Source organism: Ursus maritimus, unplaced genomic scaffold, assembly GCF_017311325.1.
Source record: "Ursus maritimus isolate PB19 unplaced genomic scaffold, ASM1731132v1 scaffold_4, whole genome shotgun sequence".
NCBI lineage: Eukaryota > Metazoa > Chordata > Mammalia > Carnivora > Ursidae > Ursus > Ursus maritimus.
Window position 1 is genome coordinate 68,597,876 of NW_024426552.1, and position 18,256 is coordinate 68,616,131.

At 40.2% G+C, this 18,256-nt stretch overlaps 1 protein-coding gene across 4 annotated transcripts in view; it reads right to left on the reverse strand.

Annotated features, from left to right (window-relative positions):
• Positions 1–614: 614 nt before the first annotated feature.
• Positions 615–18,256, reverse strand: part of PCYT1A (phosphate cytidylyltransferase 1A, choline) — a 40,939-nt gene continuing 23,297 nt past the window's right edge. For all 4 annotated transcript variants that reach the window (XM_040621385.1, XM_008708394.2, XM_008708390.2 and 1 more), the window contains 7 exons: positions 17,326–17,425; positions 11,854–11,970; positions 10,767–10,918; positions 8,725–8,803; positions 7,979–8,121; positions 5,800–5,988; positions 615–4,704 (listed from right to left, as the gene is read on the reverse strand). In XM_040621385.1, the coding sequence (XP_040477319.1) occupies positions 4,498–4,704; positions 5,800–5,988; positions 7,979–8,121; positions 8,725–8,803; positions 10,767–10,918; positions 11,854–11,970; positions 17,326–17,425 (987 nt within the window). In that variant the 3' untranslated portion in view covers positions 615–4,497. The remainder of the gene's footprint in view (positions 4,705–5,799; positions 5,989–7,978; positions 8,122–8,724; positions 8,804–10,766; positions 10,919–11,853; positions 11,971–17,325; positions 17,426–18,256) is intronic.

Consider the following 18,256-nt stretch of genomic DNA (forward strand, 5'->3'; position numbering starts at 1 on the left):
CTCAGTGCAAAGTCTGCTTAAGACCCTCTCTTCCTCTCCCTCTGACCATGTACACCTGCTCTCACTCTCTCTCTCCTTCTCTCTCTCTTAAATAAATAAATAAAATCTAAAAAAAAAAAAAGGAATACAGTGAATGATACTGTAATAGCAATGTAATGGGATGGATGGTAGCTATACTTGTGGTGAACATAGCATAATGTATAAACTCGTCAAACCACTAAGTTGTACACCTGAAACTAATGTAACATTGTGTGTCAACTAAAAAAAAAAGAACTCAACTAGGCAAAAATAGTACAAACCTAAAGTCTCAAAAGAAACCAGGCTTCTGATTAGATGGGAGGTGTTCTTTCCCTTACAGATGTGTCATGAGGGCACTGATGACATTTTGATCTCATAGATCTGGATCAGCCTCCCTTAGAGGGACAATGGCTTTTTGAGCTTCTCTGCAAAGCTGCACAAGGATATCCCTCATAATATGGTCATGGAACAATTCTGAGGAGACAAATTAGGATGTAAAAGCAAAGGAACTGAGGGTATAGGTAAAAGTCCCAAATACATAAAACATCTTATACACATGTATACTAGGTCGAAAACACAGGAAATGGAACATTAGGTAAAACCACTTTGCCTTTATTTGGCTAAATGACAAAGGCCAAAATAACTGAACAAATTAATAACACTTACATAGGAAAACAATATACTGAACACCGATTGAGGAAAACGCCCTGTGGCTGCTGGCACTGCGGATGGGCTAACATTCACGCCAAGGCCAGCGTTTCTTCCCAACACACCTTTTTCTTTTCAGGATCCTCAATACAAAACAACCCAACCAGTCAAGACTCTGCGTTTAAAACAGTCAGTGCTCCCCTAAGAAGGGTGGGAAAGCCCTCTTTAAACCTAAAGGAACACAACCTGAGTCATCCTAGTGTTAAACCTAGCACTTTTGTTTTCTACCCCAGTCTGAGTATTAACATAAAACTTTGGCAGACAGATAATCTTTCTTCTTTCTTTTAAAGAAAATTAACATTTAATAGTATAATCCCAAGAACATGTTCCACTTATTTGGAAAAATAGAAGCTAGGGACCACTCTTTATCTCATGACAATCTATTCTATGAGAGAAAACAAGAATAATCACTGTATGACTTTGAAAAATACAACCTTTAAAAATACTTATATTGGTAAGTTTAAAAAAAAAAACCATTAGTTAAAAACATTGTTAAGGGAGATTTTCTTTTTCTACCTGTCTTAGTTCAACTTCTGGTGAAAGTGTGTGCTGACAGAAAATGTAGAAGCTATGGCTTCTAGAGATTAAAGAAAAGCAGCAAAATATAATGGATTTGGGAAGATTTTAGATAGACGATCTAGAACAGGATCCAAAAGGCAATGCGCTCCAGAATAACAAGCTACCCACAAATCAAGATAATCCAGAGAAACAGAAGCACTGTGAAGAACCACCACAGAGGGGATATGCAGACAGAGGCTGCCCGACCAGTTGTGCATCACAAGTAAAGAAGGAAAATCTAACTCGGGTGCTGGGTTATCGGTAACCAGAAAAAGTCAGAAGTTCTCTTGACCTCCTTCGTATTTTTTCTTATTTAGGGTCTTCAACCTTCTCATATCCCCAACCTTCTCACCCAAGCCTCAGCGAAATAATGGTCTTTGGCTCTAGCTATCAGAAACAGCTGCAGCAGTACAAAAGACCTGTTTCTACTTCTCTGAAGTTTCAACCTCTATTCCTTAGTGCTACTGAGTCTAGTGTGTATGAAAAGAGCCAACCTTCTGCCCCAGGTAACTGAAGTAGCACCTCCTCAGCACGAGCTCCTGGGCCCGTCTCCATTCTTCTGTCTTACAGACTGAGCTCTGAAGCCAACGAGTGTTTAAGGCTCTCCCATCTCTGCTACATTTGGCTTATTGCTTTGTGTGTGGGATTCAGGGAAATAGCTAATTAATATTAATATAAGAAATCAATATTAATAGTTAATATTACAATTAATAATAGAAGACTTACAGATCACAGGCATGGTCATGGTAGGCAACCACTAACTTCATTTAATTAGGCACAAATGATCAAATACTGCATCATCCCAACAGCGTCTTCCCTCCACCCATCCTTGTCCAGCACCTAGGATCACATTTATCCCAAAGTAGCTAATATGCCACACCATACAAGTTTTAGCTTTAAGTCAAAATTATTTGAAGATGCACTAGTGTTAGGACACTGGGGCCACAGAAGTTCGTTAAAAGGCGTGAGAGGGATTTCCAAGCTCGTGTGCATATGCTGGCCCCGGCAGTCTCACAGAACTTCTCAGCACAGCGGTTATATTCCAAGGGCAGGGAATGCCAAAAGTAGCCCATTGACAGAGCAGAGGAAGAGGTCCCAGACAGTATACTTGAGAGGAGTGACATGCACGAGGAAAACCGCATTCTGAGCATCTCCCTTGCCAAATACACTTGGCCAATATGTACTTTGAGGGAACAGGTAGGTGACCTTCAGAGATGATTTCATCATCTTTCTACACCAGGGAGAATAAGACAGAAATAGGCAGAATTCCCAAGAAGACTAAAGCAGAAAAGTTAAACTATGTGATCCTAGGAAGCTGGTTAATGTAGGAAGACAAGAACTTGAACTGTTGCAAAAAAAGGATTTCAAGCCAAAGCTCATGTAAACCGTATTTGATAGCAAAAACAGCACTTCATGAGAAGGGTCAGAAATGTAGTTTTCATAAGCCATCATGACAACAAGAGATTTCCTTCTCTTTGTGTCTCTACTCAGCCATACTCTGCCTCTCTGGGTGATCAGAGTTTTAGGAAACCAGGTAGTCCTGCTGTGCAGGCAGGCAGTGATTCTAGCCTCTGATCCTCAGGCAGAAGAGAAGGTTTTACCAGAAAGTATTTAGGGAGGAGACTATGAGATGCTCACAGCCCTAGCATAGGGGCAAGAAAAGATAAAATGTGGTTTTCTTAGCTGAAAACACCAAAACTCCACCCCCACAAGGGGTATTTATGAGTGACGGGGTGGGGCCTGGACATAAGCAATCTTCCCCTGAACCCAGCTACAGGATTACTGAAGATGACGGTCTGCTGGGTCATGTAGTTGCAGAATGCTAGAGGCTTAAAAATGAGCTCATGCTCAATAGCAAGTGTTAAGCTTCAGCATCTCCGATGTTGAATATAAGCAGTGACTCCCCCTGGGCAACCTAACAGAGGAAGTGGGACCATAACCACCAGGCACACATGGGAAAGGGAGAGAACCTGCCATTCTCTTGTAATGTTTTGTGGCCTGCTGGAGGGGCAGCGGAGGGAAGTCCCAACCAGCTGCAGCTCTCAGAGGAAAAGAAACACCACCTGGAGCATCAGTTCCAGTCGAGAACATTCTTAAGAAGGACCAAGTTCAAGATAAGGCTTTAGGAAGGGGGGTGTTTCTTTATGCTTTCGTGTTTACATTCTGTGCAAATCTCCTAAATATTCAATATGGCTTTGAGCAACACGGATTAACAGATCATGTTCAAACTGCAGACATTTACAAAGTATCCTCTGTAAAAAGCTAGGTAATAAGCATTGATATAGCAGGGCCAGGGGCGTACTCCCAGGTGGGAAAATTAACCTAACCTGACCCTGTATAGGACTGAGTCCTGTCCCACTGCCCCCCCAAACACAACAAACCTGAAAGTGTTCTTTCCTTCAAAGGTAGACTGTAGGAAAAAGATTGACAAGAGCTCCCAAATAACTGGGCAACAGAGTTTTCTGAGAAGATGAACACAGCAGGAGAACCGCAGCTGATGCCATGTGGTCTGGCTCCATCCCCATCAGTGTCTTCCAGGGACCCCATTGGGTCCAACAAGAAACTCCTCAGGGAGTAAGAAAAGTTAGGCTCAGATCTCCTTCTTCTCACAGCCACATTGACACATGTGCCAGCAGTACATTTAGGGGATTTGTGACTGAGTTTACACAGCTTTTAGCTTTTTTTAAGGACACCAAAACTATGCTATTTCTCCTCCCCCTGAAATCACTCATCAGCACGGCTCATTGCTGGAAGGACTTGGCAAGCCACTTTGCCTCAGAACAGAAGGCAAACATTATAGTGTATCAGGAAGAAAAGGCCTCTGGGTAATACACCATTTCCTTCTGCCCACTCCTCAGGGGCAAAAAATTAGTTCTACTTACAACATTTGAAAGACTAATTTTTAAAAAATTAATAAAAATGACAATTTCCCTGTCAAAATCACATGAACATAAACAGTAAAGCAAAGTCTGGAGGGAGGGTATATGGATGCAGAACAGGTTTCTGAGGTGTAGTCAGCCTCCTTCTTGGTGTGAACGGGTGATGTCTCTTAGAGGATGGGCTGTCTGATCCCATCCTAGGTCCTCCTGCCCCAACTTTCTTTCCTTTGTAGCTGTCCTTAGGTTTAGTGTTGGAATCACAATTTGAAATTCAACAGAGAGCTTCCGAAGGTGATGGAACAGAGGGAGGGGAGAGGAAAGGAGGGATGAAAACTTAGTCTTCTTCATCCTCACTGATATCATAGGCTGCAGCCTTGTGCCTGGAGAGGTTTGCTGGGGAGGAAGGCGGGGAAGTCTTGCCAGAGAAGGGCCATCGGAAAGACGGCGAGGGGGAGCGTTCCCGAGTGGGGCTGCTGCTGGGACTCTGCCTTGGACTGATGGCCTGCAGCATCCGGCCTTTCCCCTCTTTCAGCATATGTTTCTGGGGAGACCAAAAGGAAGAATTAGAAGATGGGGCGCCTGGGTGGCACAGCGGTTAAGCGTCTGCCTTCGGCTCAGGGTGTGATCTCAGCGTTCTGGGATCGAGCCCCACATCAGGCTCCTCCGCTATGAGCCTGTTTCTTCCTCCCTCTCCCACTCCCCCTGCTTGTGTTCCCTCTCTCGCTGGCTGTCTCTATCTGTGTTAAATAAATAAATAAAATCTTTAAAAAAAAAAAAAAGAAGAAACCTATGTATTCTACTAAATCATCACTGGAGGATCTGAGACTTCAAATTATCATGAGTGCCTTGTGCAATGTCAAAAGTGATCAAATAAGCTAGGCGAGGACATACCTAAAATTTTAAGCAACTGCCTCCCTAAAGTAGTCCATGCTAAGCTACTTATCTAAGGGTTCTCACATGCTATCCACAGTCACCCAATTCTTGACTTCTATGTCAAAGGAATTCCTAAATGGCTACTCGGTCTGCAGTCCAGGCTCCAGGCAAAAACAAAGGAACTAACTCAGACAAAAGGGTACCTATCCTAGTTTTAGAGCTCTCTGAAAAGGAAATTCTATATTCTCCCTGAATAATCTGTTCTGGTATCAAACACTTTCATAGTTAGATCCTTCCTGATATCCTAGGGCTCACTTGCTAAATAACTACACTCACCTTCTATTTGGCTTGGAAAGACCTTGTTACTCCTCATGGACAGAACTCTCACCTCACCCAGCAGCTCTGCAGCAGCTGTTTGTAGTGGAGGCAGCTTTCTTTTGACTGTTCTTCGTTCTTTTCTTTCCTTTTTATCTAAACCTATAATATAGAAGCAAGCTAGGCAAGGTTACTTGCCTATCACCAGATTTGGAGGTTGACAGAGAGCTGGCAAAATTATTTCGGAGAATGTGTAACCTCTTTATGTAAAGATTTTAAACAACTTTTTGGGAATAGTTGAAATATAGTTCTGCCCACTATAAGGAACAGATTAGATAACTACTTAATGGTGATGTCCCTTTCTATAATGCTATAATTCTTTCCACAGCATGAAAATTCCCTAAATTTTCCTGAAATTCCCTAAATTGTCCACCAGGAAAGAACATACCAGCGCTCCTTCTGGACCAAACATTTCCAGGAAACTTCCAATGAATTCTCGGGATTTCTCCTCCCATTTCTGAATGAGATCAATGCTTTTTTCTTCGACCTTCTGAACAAATTCTTTTGACTTTTCTTCCACATCTTTCACTTTCTTCTTTACTTTGTCAACCCGCTCCTGCAAGTGGTATTTCTTCTCCTATGTAAAGAAATAATTGTTTTGAGAAATAATACTCACTCTGATCTCTGTTCCAAAGGGAGAAGAAAAAAAACATTTCAGCACTCTATTGACACTATTTCCAGTCATTAGAATTTCACTTCGGGGGCGCCTGGGTGGCACAGCGGTTAAGCGTCTGCCTTCGGCTCAGGGCGTGATCCCGGCATTATGGGATCGAGCCCCACATCAGGCTCCTCCACTATGAGCCTGCTTCTTCCTCTCCCACTCCCCCTGCTTGTGTTCCCTCTCTCGCTGGCTGTCTCTATCTCTGTCGAATAAATAAATAAAATCTTTAAAAAAAAAAAAAAAGAATTTCACTTCGCCCTAATCTAGCCCTTGTTTCTCTAGCATAATAACAGATTAAATATACTCTGGATGGTCATCTTATATGAAAGTGTGACAATTCGAACACTGTGGAAGCCTGGACTAAACTAAATATATTGCGTATGCTCAGTAACAGATGGGCATATAGCCAAATGAAGTCAGATTTTTTAAGATTGCATCAAAAACTAATGATGTACTATATGTTGGCTAACTGAACATAATAAAAAAAAAACAAAACCATAAACTTGAGAAACAAGGCAGAGGATCATAGAAGAGAGGAAAAAATGAAACAAGACGAAACCGGAGAGGGAGACAAACCATAAGAGACTTAATCTCAGGAAACAAACTGAGGATTGCTGGAGTGGAGAGGGGTGGGAGGGGTGGAGTGGCTGGGTGACGGACACTGGGGAGGGTATGTACTATGGTGAGAGCTGTGAATTGTGTAAGACTGATGAATCACAGACCTGTACCCTTGAAACAAATAATACATTATATGTTAATAAAAAAGAAGGAAAGAAAAAAAAATCATAAACTTGGAACAAGAACAGGCACAACATAACCCAAACCCCATTCTAGATGAAGATATATAAGGAGCCACAGGATCACTGCACAATATTGCCAAGAATAAGACAACTATAATAGGTTGAAGTAGAAGATCTTTTACTTAATTTGTTTACTTTATTGGATGTTTTCCCTCTATCATTGGCCTATTCTATGATTTTAGAAGCTGTTTGTTTTATCTTTTAGTATTTGGAGGTCTGTTTGCTTATTTGCAAAATGAAGATGATACTCTATGGTCCTATCAGCTTCCCTAAACAGAAGGGAAAATGGTATGAACCCTCCAGGGATGGGGGGTGGGGATGTTTAGCCAAAGGAAAAGCACTTTCATAATTTCCAGATCATAAAGGGGAACGGGATTATGTTTAGTATTTTTAAACACCTGAAAAAGATTCTGTAGTAGGTGGTTAACAACAGCTAGGGTTTATCTGCAAAGATAAATCATATTTAGATGAAACCATTTCACCTATTCATTATTCACGCAACTGGCAGCAGGTAAGGGAGCATGGTAAATTACTTGTATAGAAAATATAGTTAGCAGCTTTCTTCTTTTAAAACCAACTTTATTAAGATACAATTTACACACAAAATGCATAGCAGTTTGTTTCTAAAAGGCAATATTAAGCCAAGGTAAACTTTGCTTTCATAAATCAAAATTTAAAACCTACGTCCACATGCCCTGAGAAATGGCATGCAAAATGTGTGTGCCACTATCCGCACAGGGAGAAGATCCATTGCTTTCATTAGATTTTCCAAAGACCATCCAATCAAAAAAAAAAAAAAAAGGTTAAGAACTGCTGTTTTAAATATATTTGATATAAATACTGTACTATGCTAAGTAACATTTTCTTATTTAATTGGCTGTGTGTCTTTATATCAACGTGTTGGTACTAGACCATAAAGGCAGAGAATGCCTCTGTTTTACTCTCTTTGTAAAGAGCTTAGCACAGTATAATCAGCAAAGAGGCAATCATTGAATTTTGGAGGTGATAATTACAGCAGACCGAAAAGCAACTTTAGTTCAGATGAAGTGGGAGGCAAACGTGTGTCCTATAGGGCCAGGGAACTCTGGGATGAAGCTGAAACTCACATTGATAAAGCTGACATTGAGCTCCTTTGCTGTGTAGCCCCTCTGTAGGTTCCGTCTGGCATACACATCATAGTCCCGGACAATTCGGGTGATGATGTCTGATGTGGAGATACCTTCTGTCCTCTGTGTTGGTGCAAACATACCTAATCCAAGAACACATACAAACACTGTGACATTCTGGTTAACTCAGGCAGTAGGACTAGGTGGAAACTGGGAGCAACATTATTTTCCTCAAAAAACAATCTTCTATTACTAAATGAAGTCTGGAGATACTGACAGGCAGGAGGAGGACTGAATCAAAGGCTTGGGGTAGGGGCGCCTGGGTGGCACAGCGGTTAAGCGTCTGCCTTCATCTCAGGGCGTGATCCCGGCGTTCTGGGATCGAGCCCCACATCAGGCTCCTCTGCTGTGAGCCTGCTTCTTCCTCTCCCACTCCCCCTGCTTGTGTTCCCTCTCTCGCTGGCTGTCTCTGTCTCTGTCAAATAAATAAATAAAATCTTTAAAAAAAGAAAAAAAGGCTTGGGGTAAAGAAAGGAAAAACTATATGGCCCTAATACTAAAAAAAATATGGACCTGGGAGAGAGTTTCCTGAAATTAAAAGACATACCTAAACCTCCTATCTGAAGTGTGACTGAAAGTAGATATTGAATTTCCGAGTGTATAAATTTTCCATGTAGCACTGTCGTTGAATCTCTGATGCTGCCCCTGAGACTCCATAAAGTGAGGATGTTTATCAGCTGACTCACCTGCTTCCTTGATGTGCTTATAAACATCATCACTCCCAGCAGAAGAATAAGGGATGTCATCATGGGCTACAAAATCAATCTGAAATAGGGAAACATCATTTAAAACCCACAATCACTGCCATCAGAAAGAACCAACAAATAATCCCCCAGAAAATACTCTCCCAGTAAATACTCTCCCAGACCCAGATAAAGGACAAGGAGAGGCCAGGCCTCAAATGGACTTTTCTCTTTATTTCTCTTTGCTTTGCTTCATAAATTCTGTGATTCATTCACAAGCCACTCAATCTAATTATTTATCACTCATAAATATGAAGTTGACCAGTTTCTTTTTTTAGCTAATTATCCTGGTCTACTGGAAGTGCTACCCTCATACTGCACGCCAGCCACCATGCTGCAGTAAACACGACTGGAGGATTTGCTGGTGTGTTAGTGAGTGAGTGGAGCTGAGGAAAGAAGAAAGGAAATCTCCCCATCCTCCTGGGTCTATAAAGACTGGTCAAATAAGGGTTTCAAAAATATGCAAAAGAGGTCACTTCTTCCTTAGCTGGTTTCTCCCTCAGTCCATGAGATGAGTGGGAATATAAAAATAGCAACCAAGAGCCCTTTTACTAGAACAGATGCATCTATACTGCTGAGGAATGTAAAACTCAAAGCCATAAAAAACATTTAGGTCTTGTGCTCTATCATTTTACTACTGTCAATACCTCTTGCAACAGTGAGAAAAGATCAATAGCACGGGGATCAATAATCTTTCAGAGAGATATGCTAACCTTAGTCATTCCTGAGTAGGCCATATGCCCTTTACTAATGTAATTGCTAATATGACTATACCTAATTCCCAGAAGCCACTGTAGTGTGAAGCATGACTATCATGACCGTGTCAGAGACTCTCAGCTAACATCCTGATTACCTATGAACAATCTGTCAGGGATCAATAGGCAGCAAAGTGAAAATAAGAATGGTGGCCAAGTAAGACTGCTGGCTGAGGATTCACTGCTAACAAGGAGAAAGGGAAGTTAAAAGTTCCTCTAACCTCTTTCTGCCTGGGCCTGCCTGGCTGTGGTTGCTGAGAACAATCTTATTCATCACCTTTGGTACCACTGGCTGCCAAGTATTGATATAGAAAAGCTAGAGAACTACAAAAGGTCTGTCCTAATCCCAAGCAGTTTTAACAAATACCCTTTAGCTTCAGGCCTACCCCTGCTATTGCTTTTGAAGCGCTTTGGCTACTTTTGTTCTTTCTGCTCTTTCTGCTTCATTGAACAACTCACCTTTGACATTCCATATACCCTTGCTAAGAACTGACAATATGCTTGCTGGTTCCTCAAGCTTGGGGGCCTCCGACCTGACCTGATAAACATTTTTCACCTTTTATACCCACCTTTTATAGGAAACTTGTTTCTTTAATGTGTGAGAATTAAAAGGAGTGACGGATTTTATAATACTAACTCAAGGAATAAAAGTGAGAAACCTCCTGGTTTCTGATCCCATACAACTTCAAGCCCAAAATCAAAGCCCTGAAACTAGATTTAAATCAGTACAAGAGAAGTCTATGTTTATTTGTCTTGTTTCCTGGAACTCCTTGCGAGCACAGCTGAGGCTTTGTATATTCTAAAGGACTGGTATGTTAGGAGGATGGACACGTTCATAGTGTGGGGGTATAAAAATCACTTAACTGAAGAGTTCAATTTCTAGCCCTGCTACTGTGTATCCTGGACCAGGTTATTTGGTTTCTCTGGCTCTGTTCTCATATGTAAAGTAGAAATAATAGCTACCCAATAAGATTGTTTTGGGGAACAAATGAAATATAATGGATGTAGAAATGCCTGTAAACCACCAATCCCCATATAAATGTTAGGGGTGATTGTTATTAGTAGTAGCAATATAATTAGTAGTAATATTACTGTCATCTCTTCTATGTAAAATTTACATAGAGCATAGAAGTAAAATAAGGCTAGTGGAAAACTAGCCCAAGTCCCAGAAGTTTTGAGAGTTGAGGGAATTCCAGAACAAGGAATGGGGACATGTGCTCAGTTTCTTACCCGGTGTTCTGCCAGGAACTCTGGTGTCAGGGTCCAGGGGGCATTCCTCACCACCTCATCCACATAGCGGCAGTGCTGCACTGCGTCATAGCGCTCATTTTCATTCATCACCGTGAAGCCTTTGAAGTTGTGCGTAAGCTCATCACTGCAAACTGAGTTCACCACATCATAAAGTTGTAAGTCAAAGCCCTCTTTGTTTAACCATTCCTCAGTCACCAACCTCTCCCATTTCCTAGAACTGAAACCAATCTTCCCACCTGGAGAAGAATTTTCTGGATACAGCTCAGTCTGAGTAACAGTGCTTTTCCTAATCCAAGATACACCTTCAGAACCAATACTCACTAAAAAGTATGTTCATTCTTTGGAGAGGAGAGGATACAACAAGGGCCTAAAATCTTTGGCTTTGAAATTAACCTGCTGTGAATTTCTGCACACTTGAGTTTTTAAAAATGTTTCCGTATTATATTTTCATAAGACTGTGCTGGACCACATAACATTTGCTTAACAGACTTTTGCACTTCAGTTGATTCAAAATGATAAACAGGGCTGCCTGGGTGGCTCTGTCAGTTGAGCATCTGACTCCTGGTTTCAGTTTGGGTCATGATCTCAGGGTCTGGGATTGAGCGCCGTATTGGGCTCCATGCTCAGCAGAGTCTGCTTGTCCTTCTCCCTCCCCTCTCTGCTTCTCTCCCCCCCAACCCCCTCACACACTCTCTCTCTCTCTCAAATAAATAAATAAATAAATAAATAAATAAATAAATAAAATCTTGAAAAAAGAAAATTGACAAACTGAAATCTAGAATAAATGCTATTCTTAAGTAGACAATAGGGGTCACTGTTGCTCCCAAAACTGCAGAAATGCAACTGAAAACACTGAGATAAAAACTGGACATCTCAGGCCAAAGAGTTTGGAGCTCCTCTTACCATGTTATATACTTCATATACTTCATGTTTTAGAGAGGCTGTTCTAGATCCCTCATTTAAAAACCAAAACAAGAGCCAGTATTCATGTTATAATAGGAGAAAAAGGCTACTATAATTTTTTTTTTTTCTGGAAAGCACCTAAAGTCATCAGATGTTTTCTTACCTCCTACAATGAGGTATGTATTAGGGAAAAGGTTCTTTGCTTGCATCAGAGCCCGGGCATGACCACAGTGAAATAAGTCAAATATTCCATCAGCATAAACTCTCACAGGCCGATCGCCTAAATCCAAAGGAAAGAATTTATCACAAAAATATACTGATTCGATACCTCATATTTGACAAATGGAAATGGCACTGTGTTCCATCCTTGCATACACCTCTCTCAAGGTGTTCTCTGGATATTCACCCTAATGGAATGGTAGATTGGGGTTGTGAGGAATAACATCACAGACTTCCTTGGCTCCAAAGACCCTTTTGACATCACATCCATTGACTCTCTGTTAGCCTGATATCATTAAGCTGCTCGTGTAACTGGATTTCATGATTGCTTTTTCTTGAAGTTATTTTAGAAGTGAATGGGAATCAGTTAAGCATCTACCTTCGGCTCAGGTCATGATCCCAGGGTCCTCTGCCCAGCAGGGAGCCTGCTTCTCCCTCTCCCTCTGCCACCTGTGCTCTCTTGCTTGCTCACTCATGCTCTCTCTCAAATAAATAAATAAAATCTTAAAAAAAAAAATGAATGGGAAGAGTTACGTAACATATGTGTCCTAAACTTCAATATCTTCACCTTCGGCTTATACTTATATTTCAGTCATATTTAAACAGAGTATAGTTAAGCTATACTCTCGCTGCTTGCTCTCTCATTTTCAGGCTGCCTTGATTACTAATAACTAAGCTTTGCTTTGAAAATAAACCTCCCTCCAATTGCCCAGTGAGTAAGAAGTGATCCAGAGGGGTGAGACAGGGAAGGTGAAAGGGGTGAAGGTAAGTATCAGTTACCAACTTATTGCTTCTCAGTCCCAGTCACCCTCAATACCTGCTCTGTGATAACAGATAGGATTCCTTCAAGTATTTCTCTCTGACTGTGAGCATGGTGTTATACTTTCTCAGTAGAGGGTGATAGACTATTTGAAAATCAAATATAAATCTTATAGGACTTTGTATTAGAGCTTTTCCTCTTCTCTCCATTAGTGAGAATAATAGAGAACAGATTGTTAGTTTATTTTTAGTAGTAGTGGACTATGAAAGAAAAGCCAGGAAATGATCTCTTGGGGGTACAAGACTAATACCAAAGCCAAACAAACACGTTGAGAATGGAATTGACATAATGGTTCCTCATGCTTCAAATAATAACTCTAACGAGTCCTAGTAACATATTCCCATATGTGAATAAAAGAAGAGTATTCAGGGGCGCCTGGGTGGCACAGCGGTTAAGCGTCTGCCTTCGGCTCAGGGCGTGATCCCGGCGATCTGGGATCGAGCCCCACATCAGGCTCTTCCACTATGAGCCTGCTTCTTCCTCTCCCACTCCCCCTGCTTGTGTTCCCTCTCTCGCTGGCTGTCTCTATCTCTGTCAAATAAATAAATAAAATCTTTAAAAAAAAAAAAAAAAAAGAAGAGTATTCAACTATAGCAGCAGAAAATAACAGTAGGAGAAGCTACATCATTCTGGGAAAGAAGGGGAGCCTCATCAGATAAACCATACTGAAGGTAGGGGTAAGATACATCTTTTCCCTCCTGTCTTGAGGACAATCAATCGAGGGGGAGAAAACTGGTTCTCAGAAGGTTTGTGGACTTTTCTTTCCAGATAGCTTTACCCATAAGTAAGTAGCTTTTAAACTGAGAAATCATACACTGGTGATTGAAATTTAAATTCGTACAACTTTCAAGTGCAATTAGAGGGATGCCTACGTAGCTGAATTGGTTAAGCATCTGCCTTTGGCTCAGGTCATGATCCTGGGGTCCTGGGATTGAGCCCCTCGTCAGGCTCCCTACTCAGCAGGGAGTCTGCTTCTCCTCCTCCCTCTGCCCCTTTCTCCCTTCCCCTGCTCGTGCATACACACAAGCGTGTGCATGCTCTCTCTCTCTCTCTCTCAAGTAAATAAATAAAATCTTTTAAGAAAGAAGGGCAATTAGACAATATCTATCAAAAGACAAATAAATGCTTTTACCCTTTTTTTCTGGAAAGCACCTAAAGTCATCAGATGTTTTCTTATCTTCTACAATGGCCCAGCTATTCCAATTCTAGGAATTTATCTCACAGATAGATTTGTAAGTATGTACATTATTCACTGCAGCATAGTTTGTAATAATAAAAGTTTGGAAACAACATAAATTTCAACAGAAGGACTGAATGTACTATGATACACCTACTAAAAGGGTGAGAGGAAGGGATACTGGCTGGCTGTAAGACAGTGATAATAGGAAGACATTTCACTCTGTACCCTGTTTGTTCTTTATGAATGTTAGGCCATGGGAATATATTGGTTTTATAATAGAGGCAATAAGATTTTTAAATCAAATAGATATGCCAGTACAATGAAAAACAAAAAATAGATTTAAGAATCAGAAAGATTATAGCTCCAACTTAACAACCAGCCTCCTTCCTCTGTAATCTTAACCTCTTTAAGACTCAGTTTCCTCATCCATAAAATGAAGCAAAAGAAAACAAAATCTGAGGAACATAATCTGTCTTCTATTTCCTAGAAATCATGATCATGAAGTAACTAACATACTGCCATCTTTCCTAAACAAGTCCAGCATGACTATGATCTCACTTTTTTTGATCCTAAAAGACAAAGCATACAATACAAAAATTAAGAATATTTTGTTGTTTCTTTGACATTAGCATATAGCATGGGCAAAGCAAGATGAGGGGGATTTAGCTCCATAAACACTTTTCCAGGATGGCGGAAATAGTACAGAATGCTGTTGATCGACTGGCTGTTTGCCAGGGTTAATCATCCTGTTATCAGGCCAAGTCACCACCAAAGCCTTTCTCAGACCAAACTCCAGACGTGCTTCTTGCCCTTTTCAGTGTTTCCCCAGCCTCCTAAATTCTCAATTTCCCATGACTTACCCCCAAGTCTTTGGCAAACCCATTAATATAGTAACCAAATGGCCAGAAGGGACCACTGTTGAATGAGAAAATGTGGGGACAAAGCACCAGTCATTCATTCTTTTTCAAAGTGTCCACTGGTTAGGATGATCAAACCCTGATTTATATGTTGTCTCAGCATATTATTAAGAGCAACCCCCTTTCACTTTCAAAATGGTCCTGATCTGTATTATAAATTATAGTCCTTGCACTACTGTTGGCTAAATAAATATATGTCCTCCGTTAGGCAGAACAGACTTGGGTTTCAATTTACTGCATCTTTTGATATATTCTCTCCAATACCTATCACCAGAACTTTTGTCCCTAACAGGTTCCATTGCCCTTCAGACTTTGCCTTTTTTCCCCTTTCTCCTAGAAAACATATTGTTGACTTTTTTCTTTCATCTTCCAAAAGAAATAAGCTTTTCATCTCTCAAGCTATATTTGCTTTTTCTCTGGGTAGTGAGTTTTCTCCTAGATTATACCAACACCTTTCTTGTATCCCCTTAACCTCCCTAGTGAAAACATGGTGTGGAGGGGAAGAATACCCCCTTGTACTAGTTACTGGTTTAAAATTCACTAATTGTGGCACGTGTAGATTCTTTATTGGTTTACTCCTTGTCCAACACTGGCATGAATAGTCATGTGGTTATTTAACATAAGATTGAACAGACGGAATGAGATATAGGAGAAAAACTGGAGACCAAATTAGACCAGCAAACTTTAAAGGCTAATTTGTGACTCTTTGTTCCACCTAAAATGCAATCAGTTTGCCAACGGCCTTCTATATTTATAACTAATGTCTACAAAGAGGACCATCACTCCAGGGTGAAAAGAACACAAAGATGGAAAAACTTAGGTTTTAGTTTCAAGTCATCACTAATTATTTGTTTTACTATGGGGAAGCTTTCACTTCTTAGTTTCTGTGGACTTCAGTTTCTTCATGTATATAATGAAGAGATGATAAAGTAGATAACCTCAAAAAATGACTTACTTATAAAATTCTATTGATTCTAAAATTGTTAAAAATTAGATTAGTGCTTATTAATTATAAGCTTCAAAACTTGGGAATATTACACATGCACACAAACATTTTATTTACCACAGGTGATTTGTGGATCGATTAGCAATAAGCTGGGTAATATAGCCAATGTGATCAGATCTGAGTGAGGTACTACACTCTGATTGTGTGTTATTAGAGAGCACATGAAAAGACCTTGCCCTCAACATGTCTACTATCACATGGGAATGTGATTCTTGAACTGTTTGATGGCATTTTGAAATTTGACCTGCTACCACTACACCCTATCTTGTTGTCATTTTATCATTTTACTCTGCCCGATTGGCCTACTTATTACTCAAGGGCAGCCAAGTCCAAAATGCCATCATGAGTCAGAAGGGTCGTGATCAACATGAGCTACAACTAAACACTTCTGCAAAGAGAAAGCATGCTCTGGAATTTTGAGGACTCAAAAACTATGCTCCAAATAGCCAAGAAATAGCTAAGGAGCACTGGGATCCCTGGCCTGAAATTGTCCAGCATTCATGTCTATTCATATTTTGCTACTCTTCAATTACAACAGAGAGCAAACATACTAACACTATTAAGAAGTAACCACAAATATCTTCTATATAGTGGAAATGTATAGACTTGTGGCTATAACTTCCTCTTGTTCCCTGGTACTTGCCTGGGTTCGAGTGCAGGCCTACATTTACAGAGTAGACAGAACACTTACCATAGTAATGGAAGGAACCAAAAAAGGATTGAAAAAAAGAACTGGAGAGTTTACAAATAAGTAAGGACAGCTGCCTATAGGACTTTGTATTTCTAACACTCAAGGAAGTTTCTCTTTATGATGATCCCTAAATCCACTTGTCCAAAACAGGAAGGGTATCTAGTATACATATTAATAAATTATGTAGTCAAAAACTGCTAATTAATCATGTAAATTTAGCATACAAATAAAGAGTATAGGGTTTAAAAATAAAAGTGTCTTTAAAAAAAAAAACCTAAAAAATTATATCAGTAAAGATAAAGTTAAGTGATAAGAATCTCTCCACTTAGGATATTTTTGTCCTCTATCAATCAGCAGCATCATAGCTAGGGTACTAACTTATAGAAAGGGAGATGTGGGGGACAATTTTGAAGGCTATTAAAAATGTGACAGCCTGACATACTATTTGGACCTTTGTAAAAATAGACAAGATTATAATCCAGCTCAGGCTAATATCCTATTATCTCTGTTCCACTATATCTCATAGATGTTGACAGTAGCCCAGGAAGCAAGTGTGTACCACTATATCTCATAGCTATAACAACATAATAGGAAACAAGTTTATAATAAGAAAAAATGAAATTTTATGGAGTACAGTTATTTTCCCCAAAGATAACAGCTGGGAGATGGGAAGAAACCCTCCCCCAACTAGCCTTTACAAGTAAACTGAGGAAAGAATATAGAAAGTCCGTGTATGTTTGATAAATACAATTGAATGCTAAAAACAAGAGTAAAACAAGAATATAATTAGGCATTTACTTACAAGGAGTTCCTCTGCTGGCTTCTTCCATAGTTACCCTGACGTAGGGCTTACTAAAGTCGACTTCGATTTCGTCAGAAAAAGGAGCTGGCTGCTGTAAGCCCTTAAAAAGAGGAAAGTGAAGGAAAAGAAAGTTAAATTCAATGGTACAGACTAAAATAATCAAAAAACTGCAGCTTTAAAGAACAATCAGTTATTCAATATACTGGTGATTAAATTCCTCCTAAAACCATAACAAAAGGAAAAAAAGGCATTTCAAAATGACAAATGAAAGTTGCAACCTTTTACCAAATAGGTAAATTAGTAAATCATGATATGAAAGATAAATGTCTTACTGGTGATTTCAGGGTAATATTGAGCGAGGTGGCTGGGGCACTAAGCAATGTCCCAATTAACTGGGTCCAGAATAATGGCTCCTCTGCCGTCTGGCAGAACACCCGACCCTGTTCTATGTGATGAAATTGCCAAGGTTTTTAAGTACATTTTCATACCACTTCAACTAGGGGACTGGGAAGGCAAATAGCTTCTTTTTTTTTTTTTTTTTCAAGATTTTATCTATTTATTTGACAGAGAGAGAGACAGCCAGCAAAAGAGGGAACACAAGCAGGGGGAGTGGGAGAGGAAGAAGCAGGCTCCCAGCAAAGGAGCCTGATGCGGGGCTCGATCCCAGAATGCCGGGATCATGCCCTGAGCCGAAGGCAGATACTTAACGACTGAGCCACCCAGGCGCCCCGGAAAATAGCTTCTGTATGCTTTATTAAGCATGATTATCACAGTATAATGCTTTACACTGTAAATATGTTCTAATGCTAGTAACAGTTCATTAACAGGCAAGAAATACAATAATTCTCAATTTAAAGATGAGGAAAACAAGGTTCAAAGAAATTATATGAATTATATGCAATTACTCAGAGGCAAAGCTGAAATAGAATGC